The 15846-nt window shown below is 44.5% G+C and overlaps 1 protein-coding gene across 4 annotated transcripts in view; it reads left to right on the top strand.

Moving 5' to 3' along the window:
• TTC28 (tetratricopeptide repeat domain 28) overlaps positions 1–15846 on the top strand; it is a 104868-nt gene that overhangs the window by 23843 nt on the left and 65179 nt on the right. Inside the window, exon 1 of one of the 4 annotated variants that reach the window (XM_014253836.2) lies at positions 3086–3233. The exons of the other annotated variants lie outside the window; for them this stretch is intronic. Within the exon in view, the coding sequence (XP_014109311.2) occupies positions 3207–3233 (27 nt within the window). The 5' untranslated portion in view covers positions 3086–3206. Of the gene's footprint in view, positions 1–3085; positions 3234–15846 lie in introns of those variants that run through there. 4 annotated transcript variants of the gene reach the window in all.

Raw genomic sequence — 15846 nt, 5'->3', positions numbered from 1 at the left:
GTCTAAGTGGGGCCTTGATTTTATATCACCATTGAAAGGTTTCACATTTAATTTGCTGCTAGGGTTTGGGAGCTTGTTGGTTCCTCTAGTGTATTGATGGATCTGTTTCCTCAGAGCAGGAGTGTCCTTAAAGGTACCTCAGCCATCCTCTATCCTGCTTGATGTTATTTCACATTCAGACACAGAATTCCTTTATTTCAACACAAACTTTTCCTGAATCAATTGCCTCATCTAGAAAATGATCATCTCAGGCCTATAGTCCAAGCAGCATCATAGCAGGAAGGGCAAGATTGTTTTCAGTCTCACTACTGTCTGCATGTAAGATAATATAGCTTGCAACTGAGTATTTTGGAAAGAATTCATAAAAATATGTTTAAAGTGTATTGTGAGAAGCAGGCAAAGGGAGCTACCTTGGGGAATAAAAGTGTTTTGGCTCAGGAACCTGATAACATTTTAAGTATCCCTAAAAAAAATTTTAATTTATATAGCCTTCTCCACTAAATTAATGTAAGTCTCCCATTTTGGGCTAGTAAGAGTTATTTGAGGCTGTTATGCCCAAAGAGATGATGATGCTGATGATGTGAGTGCTGGGAGATCCTATGACTGGCTAGAGTCACTGGGTAAGGTGTGGGAATGGGGGGGGCAAGGGAGGAAGAGCAGCTCTCCTGGTGAGAAGTTCCAGGTGTTAGTTACATGTGATTATTTGGCTCTTCCTTACCTGAGACAGCAGATGGTGATGGAAGTTGGCACGGGAAGACTGGGAGAGGACAGAGGACTTCTTCAGGAGAGGACAGATAGCAGAAAGGGTACTTTTCTGTGAATCTTTGCCTTCCAAGTATTGCTTTGACCCACATCTTGCCTGAATTACACTTGTCTCCATAGCAGCAGTAATTGTACTTCCTATGGAAAAAAGGAGGGGCAAGTCGTAATTAGAAGCAGGTGCCAAACATGGTTTTCTGCTCAGGATCATGTAAGGGTAGAACTGAAACCTCCTAAGCCAGATTCTTAACAGTTCTGAAAGCAAACACCTTCTCTGGTAAGATGCACTTAAAATTTGGGATATGTTTCCTATCCACTCAACTACAGAAATACATTTTACCATAGGACTATCACAGATATTTCACAGACACATCATGTTTATATGATACAGTCACAACTGAGGTGCCAGCAGAGACTCCACTGCACTGTGAAGATTGTTGCGCCAACTGGCCAAAATTATGACCATTATTGACTCTAAAGTAGTAAAAGGAATAAAATATGTTTATTTATGTATTTCCTCTTCATTAGACCTGAGATAATTGGAAATAGTGTCTCTATCTTATCTCAAGTTCCCTTAGGAAGCTTAACTCACAGTCCAATGCTGCAGTCAGGAGTCACATTCAGGGAGGAGTGGGCTTTGATGGTCGTAGCTTCTTAACACAGTTTTGTCATAATGGGCAAAAAGTCCTTCATAACAATGTTTAAGCCATTAACTGTAACATTTCAGTCTCTTACAACAGCTCCTGCATTGTTTCCACTTAATTATCCTTACTTGGGAAGCATTTCAAAAACCTCCTGTTGATTATGTCAAAACACCACGTTTTGTAATCTGTCTGTGAATTTGATGAAGCTTCATTCTGACAGCCACGTGGAGAGTGGCATTGTTCTGAAGCTGAACTGCTGAACATTGTCTGATGCTGAGCACTTATTTTCTTGACTCAAGCACTGACTGCTATGCACAGAACTTCTCAGAATTCTCAATACCACTTTTTCAATTTATGTAAATCTCTGAGTTTCTGGTCCCACTGGCTCTTCTGTTGGTATATTAGAAAGGCAGAGCTCTGTGAGACACTAGCTCTGGGGAGTAAAACCAGCAGGAGTTCCACCTTTTCTGCTCAGCCACACCTGTTCTTTTCAGTCCCTACTGCATTTCAAAGCTTTATTTTTCACTTGCATCTCCGTGCTGCCGCATGCATTGTCAATAATCCAGGGAAAGGTGTGGGAACAGAACCATGGAGCACAGAGCTCGTGTCTGCAAGATGGGACCTGCTGAAGGCAGCTTTGGGACTGGTGTCTGAGCTTTGTGTTCATGGCAGAGTACGCAGAGCCACCGCGGAAGGGAGCAGCATCTGAGCATCAAGGCTAGAGCTGAAATACCCCTGTGAATGTTCTGGCCTCCCTGGGAGCCAAGGCACAGTGTCCTTTGGGACTGAGGAACTGCGATGGAAAGAAGCAAGTGGTGTATTTCCCAAGGACCTGGCAGTGAATATTTTTTGATCTGTGCTTTGATATTACATTTGCATTAAGTTTATTGTTTACCTCCAAGATGCCACATTGTTGGTCATTCCTTACAGCAATGAAATCTACACCTCTGCGCCATTTCAATAATATAAGCCTAGAGTTAAATTGCGTTGCGTTCATGCCCTAAGGATTTGTAATTCTCCTGAGCCTATGTTCGTTTATTAGAAGAGTCTCAGAGCAGCCCCCAGAGCTCATGCTGAAGCTCTGTGGTGTTAGAATAGCTGGCTCCTTGGAGATGGCCACAGTGCTCAGCTGTGCTTTCAGTCTGCAGCCCCAGCACTGGCAGCGAAAGCTCGACGGGAAAACACTTCAACCACACAATAAAGCTGGAACTGCATAGCCCTTCCACCTGCAGCAGCGCTCTCCCGGTGCCCGGGCACACCTGCGTGCACAGAACACACCGGCTGGCCGCGTCCTTGGACACCCGTGCCCGGACACAGCGGCTGTCTCCGTGTGCCGGTGCCACCCGGGCTGTCTCCGTGTGCCGGGTGGCACCGACAGGGGGCGCAAGAGCCGCTCCGGCGCACAGCGCCCCCTGCCGGCGCGGTGTGCCCGTGCCCGCCGCGGGCTCGCGTGCGGCGGGGGCGGCCCGGGGCGCGCGGCGGGGGCGGGGCGGGGCCGGCGCCGCCCCTGAGCTGCCGCGCGCCGGGCGGGCCGGGCCGGGGCCGGGTCCTGGTTCGGGTCTCGCCGCCCGCGATGCGCCCGGGAGCGGCCGCGCCCCGCGGGTCCCGGGCGTGACCGGTGCGGGCGGAGCCGCCGGCTGGGCACAGCCCCCGCCCATGGCCCGCGCGGCCGGGCCGGCTGCCGTCCCGCGGGACGCGGCGCGGGCCTGGTGGCGGGGCCGGGCAGCATGACCGCGGGCTGCGGCCCCGCTGCGCCCGTCACCCCAGCGCCACCTTGATGCTGCACGTCCCCGCTCTACAAATATGATGAAATGGCAGCCCCGGAAGAAGGTGAGTGCCGGGAGGGTCCGCCCCGCTCCCTCTCGCGCTCCCCTCGCCCCGGCGGGGCCGCCGCTCCGTGCCGCGGGCGGGCGGGACGCGGGCGGTGCTCGGGCCGCGCCCCGGCACGGCTGCGGGCACGGCGCGGTCCCGGTGCGGTCCCGGTGCGGTCCCGGTGCCCGCGGAGGGCCCCGCGCCGGGCAGTGCGCGGTGTCCGTGCGGGGCCGTGGCGCAGGACGCTTTTCCATGGCGCTTGGCAGTGCATTTTATGGATATTCTTTGAAGGGAGAACCCAGCAAACCGAGTGTGCTGTGCCGCCCCTCTGCGGCAGTGACCCTTTGCTCCTGGCAGCTGTGGACTATTAAACTTTTTATTTTCTTTTTTTTTTTTTCCGTTTTGTTTTTTTGTTGGGTTTTTGTTTTTTTTTTCGTTTGGGAAAGCCTGCTTGAACCAGCAGGGCTCCTTCTGTAGCATGTTGTGTGATACTGTGTCTTACATCAGGGAAGAAATAGAAATCATATGTGAAAGGCATGAGTGTCTCTGGCTGTGAGTGTGAGACACGAATAAACGGTGTTAGACTGTCCTGTTTGGAACGTGCCTTGTGCTCCGGGTGATTAGTCAGGCTTTGTACACTGGTACTTCACCTCTTTTCAGCTAGTCTGAAGCTGTTCTTTCAGGTTTTTTTCAAGCAAGTGATCGTACCTAGTGAGAGTTCTTATTTCAAGTCATTGTCTCGTAAGAAGGATAAACAGATGACAGTCAAGCTTGGTGGGAGTGCTGGTGCATTTTTCAGGCCCCTCTGTGCCTCCTTTCAAACTGGTTTTAAGATGTCTACAAGCTGTAGATTTTTAAATGTCTGTTTTTACTATTTTCAAGTGAATGTGCAGTCGCTCCTGTGGTTACGGCTGTGGAAACCCCTCCAGGCCATGGTTACAGCTGTATTGACTGAACCACTGAAATATTATTCTTGGCTGTTGGCTGGACTCCTCAGCTCTGGAAGATTCTGTTCAGAGTGTCAGGATTCACTCGGCAGTATTGGCTCATCCACTTATGCTTAAATCACCATGTCAGATGGTTATTTCTTTTCTCTGCATTATTGTCTGTGTCCAAATCGAGTTGATTTTGGGCAACCAAATTTGATTATGTAGAGGGTACACGAGACAGCTGAACTTCTCTGAACTGTCAGGCGCCTTACTCGTCCGAGCAAAAAATAATTCCTATCCCTGATGTGATGTGAACTATGTTCATGCTGGACTCGGTTGTGTTTTCAGCTGTAGTCCCAGTGACTCTCAGCAGAGGTTATTCAGTCCGTGCTGCCAGCAGCCTCACGTGAGCGCGGCTGGGATTTCTGCTGGCCCGGTGCCGTTGCAGTGCTGCCGTCATGTGCTGCACGGAGTAGCCTCAGGAAAGGGGCTTGTGCAGGAGGTTCTGCTGCTCCAGCTCTGAGTAGCACAGAAAATGAGACAGTGCAGCACTGAGTGGTACCATACCCCTCGGTACTGCTGGTCCTATCCTCGAGTGACTTTCAAGAAGTCATTTCCCTGCCTTGTCCCTATTAGAATACCCAAATAAGAGAGCTGAATGCATGTGTTGCTTCACTGAATCGGGAGTCTCCCTTGATTTGTTTATTTATACTCATGTTCTTTTGCTTTACCCATGTTTTTATTATTAAATGTTTAAGGTGTTTTGCTCATTGAGAGATATTTGCTTTCACAGCTGTGAAATGGTGCTGTATAGAATCTCACACAGTTTATTAGTCCTGTGTGTAACCCTGGAGTATGCTCCTTTGTCTGGTGATTCCCAGATACAGCTATTGCCTGGAATGTGTAACGGGTTCTTTTGCCTTCAGCAAGTGAAAAACTGAATTTGCTTGTGTCTGAAATACTCCTGTTCTGTTGTAAACTATGTGTATTTTTAAGTTTAAAAAATGACCATTGTTTACTAATTTTTTTCCCACAAGCATCAGAACTAATAAAGACTCTTTTCCTGTGGACTTCGGTGACTCACCTCGGGCTTCACTTCCTTCCAGGTTACCCCTGCATCCTTGTCTTCTAGTCCAAAACAAGGTCCACGCTGGCTGAGTGCCCTGGGACACAGGCACTGGGACCAGGAGCCAAGGGCTGCCAGCGCAGTGTGAATCTGTTGTCTTGGGAAGGCAGGCTGGAATTCCAGCATTAAATGCCCCCTGCATTTGGGTGAGCACAACTGCACTCACAGCCTCTCAGGAGCCAGCAATTATGCAGGGTCTGGCTACAGCCCTGACTGATTCGTTACATTGATCATGTTCTTTGAAAAGCATAAAATCAGTCATGTCAGTGTGTTCAGCGGCTCAGTTTTTAGGAACTACATGGAATCATAGAATAGTTATGTTTGGATAAGATCACCAAGTCTAACTGTCAACCCTGCATCACCATGTTCACCACTAAAACATATGCCCAAGTGCCACATCCACATAATTTTGAACACTTCCAGGGATGATGATTCCACCATACCCTGGGCAGCCTGTGCCAGGGCTAGACAACTCTTTCCATGAAGCAATTTCCCATAATATCCAACCTAAACCTTCCCTGGTATAACTCAAGGTCATTTCCTCTTGTCCTGTCGCTGGTTACTCAGGAGAATAACCCCCAGGTGGCTACAACATCCTTTCAGGGACTTGTAGAGAGGCAGAAGATCCCCTCTGAGCCTCCTGTTCTCCAGCCTGAGCCTCCCCAGCTCCTGCAGCCACTCCTCATCAGATTTGGGTTCCAGACCGTCCCCGCTCTGATGACCTGTTCCATGATCTTCTCTGGCACTGAGGGCAGGCTGAGAGTCTTGTAGCTCTGGAACTAAATCTTTCCCTTATCAAAACCTCTTTTGGAAGCTTCCTTGAACTCCAGGGTACAGTTTGCTGGCAGAGACACATTTGCTGCCAAGAGGATGGTGGCTCAAGCAGCTCCCTCATCAGAGAGATGGTGATTTTTGCTGGATCCCATTGCCGTGGGCTTGCCTTGGGCTGCTCTGACTTCTTGTTGGCTAGAATTTGCTGCAGCCTCTGGGCTAAGGGGAGAAAAGAATGGATGGCATGAATGGTGGTGTGGTTGTGTTTGCTAATGCAGGGTAGTGAAATCTATGGATAATAATAAAAATGTCATTATACTTGTGAGTGCATAATGGGGTACTGGAGTTCAGGTGAGAGCACTCCTTTCCAAGCTGTTCAAGCTAGCAAGTTGTATGAAGTGGTGCTTCATGTGTATTAAATGTACCTTGTTTTTATGTAGGAGCTGTGTGGGAAGTTGTGCCTGCTTGACCCTGATAAGAGCAGCTGGTTTAGATACTAACCAAAATTACATATAGGAGTCAATTTCTAATCAATTCTGTGATTAAATGCTGGACAAAACCTGAACTGACTGTGGTGGGTGTGTATGTCATGAAGGATTCAGTAAATCATCAATAGCAACACAGTGCTGAGCTGATATCCCTTTGTTCCTGACTGCCACAAGTGAGGCATATTTACCAAGAGCGTTTCAGTAAGAAAATTCATTCATGTGTAATGCCTCTGTGTACAAACAGCTTCTTCAGTTTTCCTGGAGTACAGAAGAAAATATGCTCTTAGTAAATTCATGCAAATCTCATTATCTCTCTGCCATAACTTACTCTCTTGGAGATCTGTATTGTTTTTTTTACATCTGAATCTCTATATTATGGTATGTCCAAGTCCTCTGTTTGGATTTTCAGTACGTGCTCGAGACTGGAATAGTGCATTTCATCTCGGTCACTGTGTAATAGTAGGATCCAAAAGCTCAGATTTTTTTTTTTCTTTTTTCTTTCAATCTGTAACTTTGTGCCACCATTCCTGGCTCCATCTGTCCCTGCTGCTACTGAATCTGGGCACACACATCATGTTCTGCATGGGAGAGGAGCTCTTTTCTCGCTGTGCCATTTGGAGCTGAAGGGTTGAATGGGAATGTTTGGGTTCCTGGGACAAGCTCTGTTATTCACTAGAAGCAATGAAATACCTTTTTGTGACCTTGTTCTTGTCAGTAATGATGTTTGTGTGACTCTTACAAGCAAGCACTGTGGGGAACCTGCAATGATTGCAATCTGTATTGTATTGCAGCTAAAATGTCACAGGCTGTAGAGTCCTTTTCCGTAGGGAATGGAATGGGCTGGCTCCTGGGTGGGCTTTGGTGTAAAAGTCACTTTTTCACTCTGTATTGTGGGGTGAAATGGGTTATGCTGTGGAAAAGGACTGGGGAATGCTTGCAAGACTGATAATTCCTGCAAAGGAGCATGAGCTTAGCTGACCTTGGTGTCCTTCTCCGGGCAGGTTGGCAAATGATGGGTGGCACTGGGATTGGTTGCATGAGGATTTCCTGATGTGGCAAATGCCATGATTTTTCTAAGCTGGAAAATCAAACTAATTTTCCAGTATTCTGTTCTTATTAGGTGAAAATAAGCAAATTGATTTTTTTTAAAATATTTTTCCTCTTTTTTCTTGCCTTCCTTTCTCACCCTTGCTTTTTTCCCCACTTTCTTAACTGGCAGTTATCAGAGAAGTATTCATGAGCTTTCCCATTTTATATTTCTTAAGAGACTTTTAAAATCTAAATCTATCCTCTTATATGCTTAAATAAACAGAAATGGATAGTATTCCTGACCTGTTAAATATTGCAGATCTTTTCCATTTAAGGCAATACAGTCCTTGGCTCTGGAATGATGTTATGCCTGAATTCATAGCGATCTGAGCTGGTAATCCGTTGTTCTGCTGTGATGGACCAGTGTCCTGCCTTCCTCTTAACAATGACTGAAATCAAAAAGCTTCTTTCAGAGAGGGGAGAGCATGAGGGCACCTCCTCGAGGGGAAGGCTGACTGGGTGGGGATAGGGCTGATTTGAATATTTCCTTAGAAAAGTCTGCAAAATCCTAATTGGTTGTACCCCATTTCCCACAGATGTCTGTGATGAGATGCACACTTTGTAACTACAGTGCATTATCTAAGGTTATTTATATCTGATAAGAGTTTGTTCTCTTCACTTCCAGTCTTACAGACATACTGAGATATGTGACACCTTCTTGGTGTTGCAAGCTCTTTTTCTGTCTCTACTGTGTACAGCAAAGACCCAGCAGCTTTTGAGAGGACAGTCCCCCAAAACATTATAATTTTGTCCCTCGCTATCAAATTGCCGTTGCCTTTGTCATCTCTTGTGCTTCAGGATCTCCTGCTATATGGATGATCGATTTCCACCTGTCTGTGGTCATTTAGAGTCAACACACAAAGCACTCTTTGGTAATCCTGTTTTATTGTTGGGTCACTTGTGAGCTCTGATAAGCTTGCTTTGACGACTCATGTTCTGCAGTGCCTGGAAGATGCTGTGCTTTGAGCAAGCTCAGCCCATCACTGATGGCTGAGGTGCTGCAGAAGATCAGTGAAGCCTTTCCACAGGCTTGGAGCAGGATCTGTTTTGCTGCACTGCTTGAATGCTGAATTGGGATATTATACAGTAACAGAGATGTACGGGGGCAGCAGCAGTCCAGTGGACTCTGTTCCCACAGTTGGTCACAAGAGATGTGGGATTGTACATATTTGCTTATGAAAAATGTGAATAACTGACGTTACATGTTCCTGACAGACATTTTCCTTATGCACATGGAGAACAGCTGACAGACATTTTCCTTAGGCACAAAAGCAGCAAATGCAAATATTAGTTTCTTGTAACCTCTGGTATTTTGTTTGCGTTTATACTGTTTTTGCAAATACTGGAGCAGCTGTTGCCATACTTGTCCTTATTGCCCAAAAAGGAATGCATATCCAAATGCTGTCTTGGAGCCTTTGATTCACTCAGCAGAAAAGAACTGTATGTCCAATATGCAGAGTTATAACTGATCTTCCTTTGATATAATCTGTGGATATGATCTATTCCTCCTCTTCTGCATGCACTTATAAAATTCTCCATCTTTTAGGCTTTTATAAAAACCTAATGATAGGGTCATTAAGTAGGGTTTGGTGATTCCCGTTATCAAAGATAGATGCATATTTTGGCAGAGCAAAACCGTGGGTTAATCAATTTGATGGCAACATACAATTCACCAAGAAAATATTCCTCCTCTATTTCCTAAATAGAGCATTTGATGAGAATGTCCTTTGCAGTAAGTGCTGTACTGCAGAATTTCAGTGTAGAAGATAATTACATGTAATTACGGAAATTTCTGCAAGGGAAAGTGTTTGAATGTGTTCCTGTTAGGAAATGGAATTGCTCTACTTGCAATATTTGAATCCTTTTAGATGATTAATGCAATCTTCCTTAATTCCTGTGTATGGGCCTTGTAACCTTCTGATATACCTGAAATCATCCCTTCAGTCCTGCTCATCCATTTGAATTTCTACTAGAGCTTACTTTGGTTTAGAAGAAAAATCCATGACATGCACAAAGCTTCTCTTAAACTGGGTCTGTTACTTCAAGAGCTGACAAAAGAGGTTAAAAACGAGCATGAAGTTAGTTGTAGGTGAAGGTGAAAGAAGAGGATGTGGTAGCTGGCTAAGGTCACAACTTCTGCCTTATAGCAAAGGTACATTGGCCCTGAAGTCAGGTTGGATTTGTAAGCAGTGCTCTGCACAGCTCACCATCTTGCTGTATTTGTATATGTTTGTCAGATTTCTGTATTTGAATTGAACACTGGAAAGTAATTTCATGATTTGCAGTCTTTCTGATAAGTTTCAATGTCACTTTGCAATGTTTTGTGGAAAAAATGAAGTCTTCAGCTGCCCAATGATACTAGTGCTTTTTAGCATATTTGTAACATTCTTCTCTTTGTTACTTTATTTAAGCAGAAATATCCTGCTCTGGTAAATTGACCCCTGTAAAAGGGATTCCTGGGTCAATCTGTAAGAGAAGCAGAAGCTTGTATTGCTAAGTATATATAACTGGAACTTGGAATATTAGTTTGACAGGAGCAGCTAAGCGTACAAATCTGAGAAAACACAGGCAAAATGAAATTGTGGAATTTCTTGATACAGGTTGGGTGCACTGGTTCTGCCATAAAGTGTTTGGGAAGGAAAGCTTCCCTCTGGAGTAATGGAAAAGGATTCCCTATGTGAGCAAACACAGTGGTTCATAACTGGGCCTAATGTGGGGCAACAGCAGAAGCCCAGCATAGAGGGATTTTTTGCAGAGATGCTGGTTTGAAAAGGTTTGCAGTAATGAATAGGGAAATGTTCTAAGACTGCTTTCTCCTATGATGAGAAAACCAGGGCTTTATAAATAATACAATACCTGTCTGTGTCATCAGTTTAATTGGAATAATCTCTGAGACCATCTCTTTGGTTAGCCACAGTTAAAAGTGTCAGTAACATTCCTCCTGGGATATTTATTAAAGCTGTATGAATTGTACTGTCAGCATAGCTTGGGTTTGTGCCCCAAAAGCACAGCTGCCGGGCCAGAGCTGCTCCCTGCTCCCGCTCATCCTGGGGTAGGCAGTGATGCTGTGTGGATCCAGTGGCTGTGATGCTTGGGAGTGACCCTAGGAAAGTGTGTTGGATTGCAGGGGACTTGGCTTCTCAGCACCTCACTGCGCTCCAAGCCTTGGTGTTACTGATGTGATTTTTTATTTTTTTTTTAATAGAGAGTAGTAAGTCATGTTTTAAAAAAAAATTGTTTTTTTTCCATTATATGAAAACACAGGTCTTCCTGTCAGAGTTACTTATTGTTTCTTTTATTCTTATTTTATTATTTAGTAGCATACTACACTTAATGGAGTAAATGAGGATTGTGAGATGAACCTAAGTGTGACAACTTTCTGAAAACTATGGTTACAAGCTTTCCAGAGCAGCACAAACAATTCTGTGCCTTCAGCTATTTGAATAACCCAGATCTAGGCTTGTTTAGTTTCTTGCCTGATGTATGCTACATTGAAACAAAATTGCACAGCTGAGATGGGATTGTTTATGGGATTGGCCAGTCTGAAACTCTGGAATCAGAATTAAGCTCTGATGCAGGGTCCAAAGGGATTGTACAGGTCTGGGAGCTGCTGCCACCTCAGATTAATTGAGATGCTGTGTTATTTGTAAAGAAGCATGCCAAAATATGTTCTGAACTAAACAGCCATCAGAGGGATAAAACCAACTGTCTGACCTCCTGGTAAACCATGCTGTTTTTTGTTCAGATTTCTTCATATTTTTCTTTGAACTTTGCCATTACTCTTTCATTTTCTGATTATCTTGTAACCTGCCAAGTGATTATACCAGCTCATCTATCCTGAAACCCAAGTCTGGAATGGAAGGAAAGGCAATTCCTTTGATACTCTGGAAATTATCCACATTTCCCTGACAAACCTGCTGTGTTGTGACTTCCTTCAGCAAACACCATTTAGACAGGCTGTCCATGTGTCTCCTATATGGATGGCTGCAAGAGTCTGTTCTGCCCTCTCTTAAAGTGGAATCACACCTAAGCAAGCATGAATTAACCTCCATAAAGCATTCTACTATTTTTACTCTTAAGTGGCAGGAAGGAGGGACTTAGCTGACACATAAAATATCCAGCTGTGTTATTCATGTTAATTAGGCCTTTGCAGAGACTTATGACTTGGCACCATCCCATTTTCCATAGAAATGTTACTCTGTTATGGTTGGAGAGCCCTTTCATGAATTTCTGGGTTCTGAATATTAGCTCTCGCTCGGATGCAGACTCATGACAAGGATATCTGGGCAGAAAAATGCATTTGCCAGTCTCTCACAATATGGAATGCAAACCACAACTTTCTTCCCCTCAGACTTGCTAGAAATGCTTCCCTGGGAGAGTGCTGAGACCCTGGCACAGGGTGTCCAGAGAAGCTGTGGCTGCCCCATCCCTGGAAGTGTCCAAGGCCAGGCTGGGTGGGGCTGGGAGCTACCTGGGCTAGTAGAAGGTGTCCCTGCCCATGGCAGGGGGTGGCACTGGATGAGCTTTAATGTCCCTTCTAGACCAAACCATTGAACCAGTGATTCTATGAACAGTTTTCTTCATGTGGAAGAGTGCAGTTCCTCAGCCTCAGCACTCCATAGAGATCACCTTTGATGCTGGAACCACCAGTGTCTTGTTACAACTGCTGCTCTTGGAAAGTCTGGGGGTGTAAGCTTTGTTTGGTGTAGAAAGAGTTGAGAAATCATTTTGAAGTAATTCTTAACTTCTGTCTAGGATTTTCTAAGATCAGATCAATGCAGCTGAGATTAAAGAAAGGAAGAAAACATCTTTCTTTCAGGAAGTAAAGTAGCTCCCACAGTAAGTGTTCCTATTGAGCTACAGTTTTCTTCAGTATGCCACCAATTATTAGCAACACTATAAAGAATAGATTTCTTAGGTTGTATGAAAAGCAGGTTGAGCTGTAGAGTATTTTGCAGTGAAGAAATGTGCTTGAAAGTGAGCCAAAAGCTGTCATTTCCCTTTTCATCTATTAAAAAGTACATTAACACTGTCAATCATCAGGCTTCAGAGGTTAGGCAAATACAGTCAGTATCTGCCAATAAAATCAAAGATTTAACACATCTCACTATCAAAGTTAGATTAAAAAGAGAAATTTGCCATATGGGCATGAGCCCCAGCTGTGCTCCAGCTTGGGTGACTCTAAACAAGTCCACGATCCTTTGAAATCCACAGCACTCCTGCAGTTAAAGCAGTGCAAGTGGCTGTGCAGAGCTGGGCAGCAAGGCCAGCCCTCCTGGGTGTCCTGCATCTTCCTGTGCTGGGGAAGGGTGGGAAGGCAAGCTGTGGGAATCAGAAATCTGTCAGCACTTGCTCACAGGGCGTCCCAGTTGTGATGCAGCTGGTTAGATGGTGATGAGTACAGGTGTCACTTTTATATGTTTTTTCTTAAACATTAATTCTGCTCTTTGTGGAGCTGGCAGAAGTTAAAAGCATTTGGTGGATTCTCTGTGCTGCTTTCCTTTCTAATTGGCATTATCTTCTGAGCAGTAGCAGCAAAGACCATCCAACAGTCCAGGCTAAAAGTCAGCTAAGTTAGCAGAGTAATTCCATCATCCTCAGTAGCTGTTGGATCTGGGTCTGCCCAACCATTTTATGCCAGGATTGCTGAAGACATTAATGTTGAGTAGTGGATATTATTTTTCTGACACTGTAGATTAAGCTTAAGACTCTGTCAAACCTTGCTTTTACTGTCTTTTAAGAAATAGGTGTGTGTGTTTGTGGTTTGTTGGGCTTTTCTTAATAGACCTCCTTAAAAATCTTCAGAGTCTATGGAAATGTCCATTTCCCCTCATACCTCCTCCCTCTCCCACCACAAAGCTTTTTAACACTTTATTAGCAGTTGCTTTTCTCTCTCCGCAGCTAGTTGGATATTGCAGCAAGAATGTTGGAGTTTGTGCATGCTTGTTTTTATGGGAAAGTGTTTCCTGGACCCAGCAATCTCCATATTGTACTTTACTCAAACTTCTATGATCTAAACAAGAATTTCTGGGGTAATTATGATTATTTTAGTGGTTCTGAGTGTTTGCACCTGACTTTGAGGGTGTGCTGGTGTTTCAAGATGGCCAGTCTTGCCACCTAGGTCAGGGAGCTCTGGAGAGCTGTACCTTGTTTTTGATTCTTTCCCCATTTTGGCCTTGAAACTGGATTTTTTTATTTGTCCTAGTTGGGGAATAGGATATCTAGATCAGATGAAATGAAACTGTAAACATGCTACAGCTCTGTGAGTTAAAAGCAATTCAGCTGTTTTAAATGTAAATGCTGTAGGATTATATACTTGATTTGTTATAGCTTCCTAATTCTGCTTGCCTCAGCACTTTCCTGGCAGTTAATTGCATCAGGGCTTGGAGAAACATTCCATAAGCTGCTGAAGACAGCTTTGCCACAGGCTGACACACTTCTCCCGTGGTTACACAGCAAATGGACACTCTGGGATAATTAGTAAGGAGGAGCTCTGGTGGCCTGGGCACTGTTCTCTGCAGCCTTTTGCCTATGAAATCCTCTCTCTTCCAAATCTGGAGGTCTTTTGTTTTGGATATTGATGTGAGCAGTGATTAGAATGACTAGGTCTGTGTTTTGGTGGGTAAAGAAATGTAGAGAAATATTTACTATTTTGCACAGGCACTCAATGAGGGAGACACAAAGTTCCCCAAAGCTACAATTATTTAAACTTTTCCCTAGTTTTCTTCAATGCACAGAAAAAGTCCTGGGAGCGTAGTAATGCATTTAGGTTCTCACTATTACAGAACCAAGGTCTTAGGAGCAAAAATACCCTGTTCAGTTTGATCTCAGGCAAAGACTTGATGGCATTGAGATGGGAGCTGCCCAGTTACAGTCATGCTTAAGACTGAGGCTCAGGGATACAGGTTTAATCACTGTCTTTTTTGTCTTAATTTTCCCATCTTCAGCATTTGTTTTCTTATTTCTGTAGGTCAGCATCCCTCTGAATAGGTTGTCTTTGTCCTCTCACAATCCTGACTGGCTCTGTACATGGCTTTAAAAAGCAGGACGTGATAAACCTCAAACTATTAACAATTAGTGCAGTCTGGCGAGTTGCTCTGTGTAGTAGGCTGTCTGATGTGAAATAATGCATTAGAGGAAAATTTTCCTAAGGGAAATTAGACTCAAAGATGCAGGTGGACCATGTGTCTCTCTCTCCTGGAGATGATGTGTCTTCTGAGGCATAATTAAAATTCTTTGCAATTATTTTCACAATACACAGTGAATGGATAAGTGTGACAGTTGAATGACAAGCATCTATGCACACTAGGACAAGCAGAATGGGTGAATATAGTTTTCTGACTAAAACTTTTGTTTCATAGCTGTTAGGATATAGACATGAAATTGAATCTGCCATTCTCAATGCTGATTTCTTTTCTTTGTGCTTCTTTTTGTATGTCAAACCTCTTACTAGCTTCTCAGATCCTACCCCATCCAGGGGTTGTGGTACGTTGAGTCTGTAGCAGTGGAAGGTGAGAGGATGGTCTGTGGCTCACTCTGCTGAGTTTAGGGAGAAGTGATGTCCCTTTTGATGTGGCAAGGCAGTAACAGATCCATTAGCCTTCACAGAGAGCTTTTGGTTGCCTTGCTCAGTCTCCTATTTGCTGAAAGCATCTACACCCCAGGGGCTTAAAAGACTGATGACCTGCCAGGTGCCACGTTTACTTCTTAAACAGGTTAATAGATTTTCTAGTTTTAACCTTAATCTTGTCTTGTTAATCATCTCAGCATTGACTAATTTACATTTTTGTTCCAACAGGCAGTTGAAACTAGGATTCACCCAGTTATAAATGTTAGCTATGTTAACCTGTACTCACTTGCATTGTATTGCAGCAAAAGTGACCTCAAATCTTGGAATCATTTCCAGAGACATTATTAACAAGACTGCTGGAGTCCTTATGGTCCTGATAATGGCTGAACTATCTACTTCCATGAAAAGTCTGTGGCTTCTGTAGTAAATCCTAGAAACCCTGGACCCTACCCCAAGGTAATGGTGCTGTGTACATGGATGCACTGGTTCATCCCTTTGGAGCTAGAATGTGTCTCATGCCATTTGTACCAAGTGTCCAAAAGATCACTATCTTCACATGAAGCTGTACCCCGTGTCTGTCTGGGTTATGACAGTGAGTGGAGGTATTACAAGGAGGTGTTCCCACTCTCTGTATTTGCTGCTGTTTCATTTGCCATGT

Source organism: Pseudopodoces humilis, chromosome 20, assembly GCF_049639895.1.
Source record: "Pseudopodoces humilis isolate 2021_Gansu_Grassland_sample_001 chromosome 20, ASM4963989v1, whole genome shotgun sequence".
In the NCBI taxonomy this organism is placed as follows: Eukaryota; Metazoa; Chordata; class Aves; order Passeriformes; family Paridae; genus Pseudopodoces; species Pseudopodoces humilis.
The sequence above is the reverse complement of the archived record's forward strand: the minus strand, read 5'-3'. Positions and strand labels throughout refer to the sequence as shown.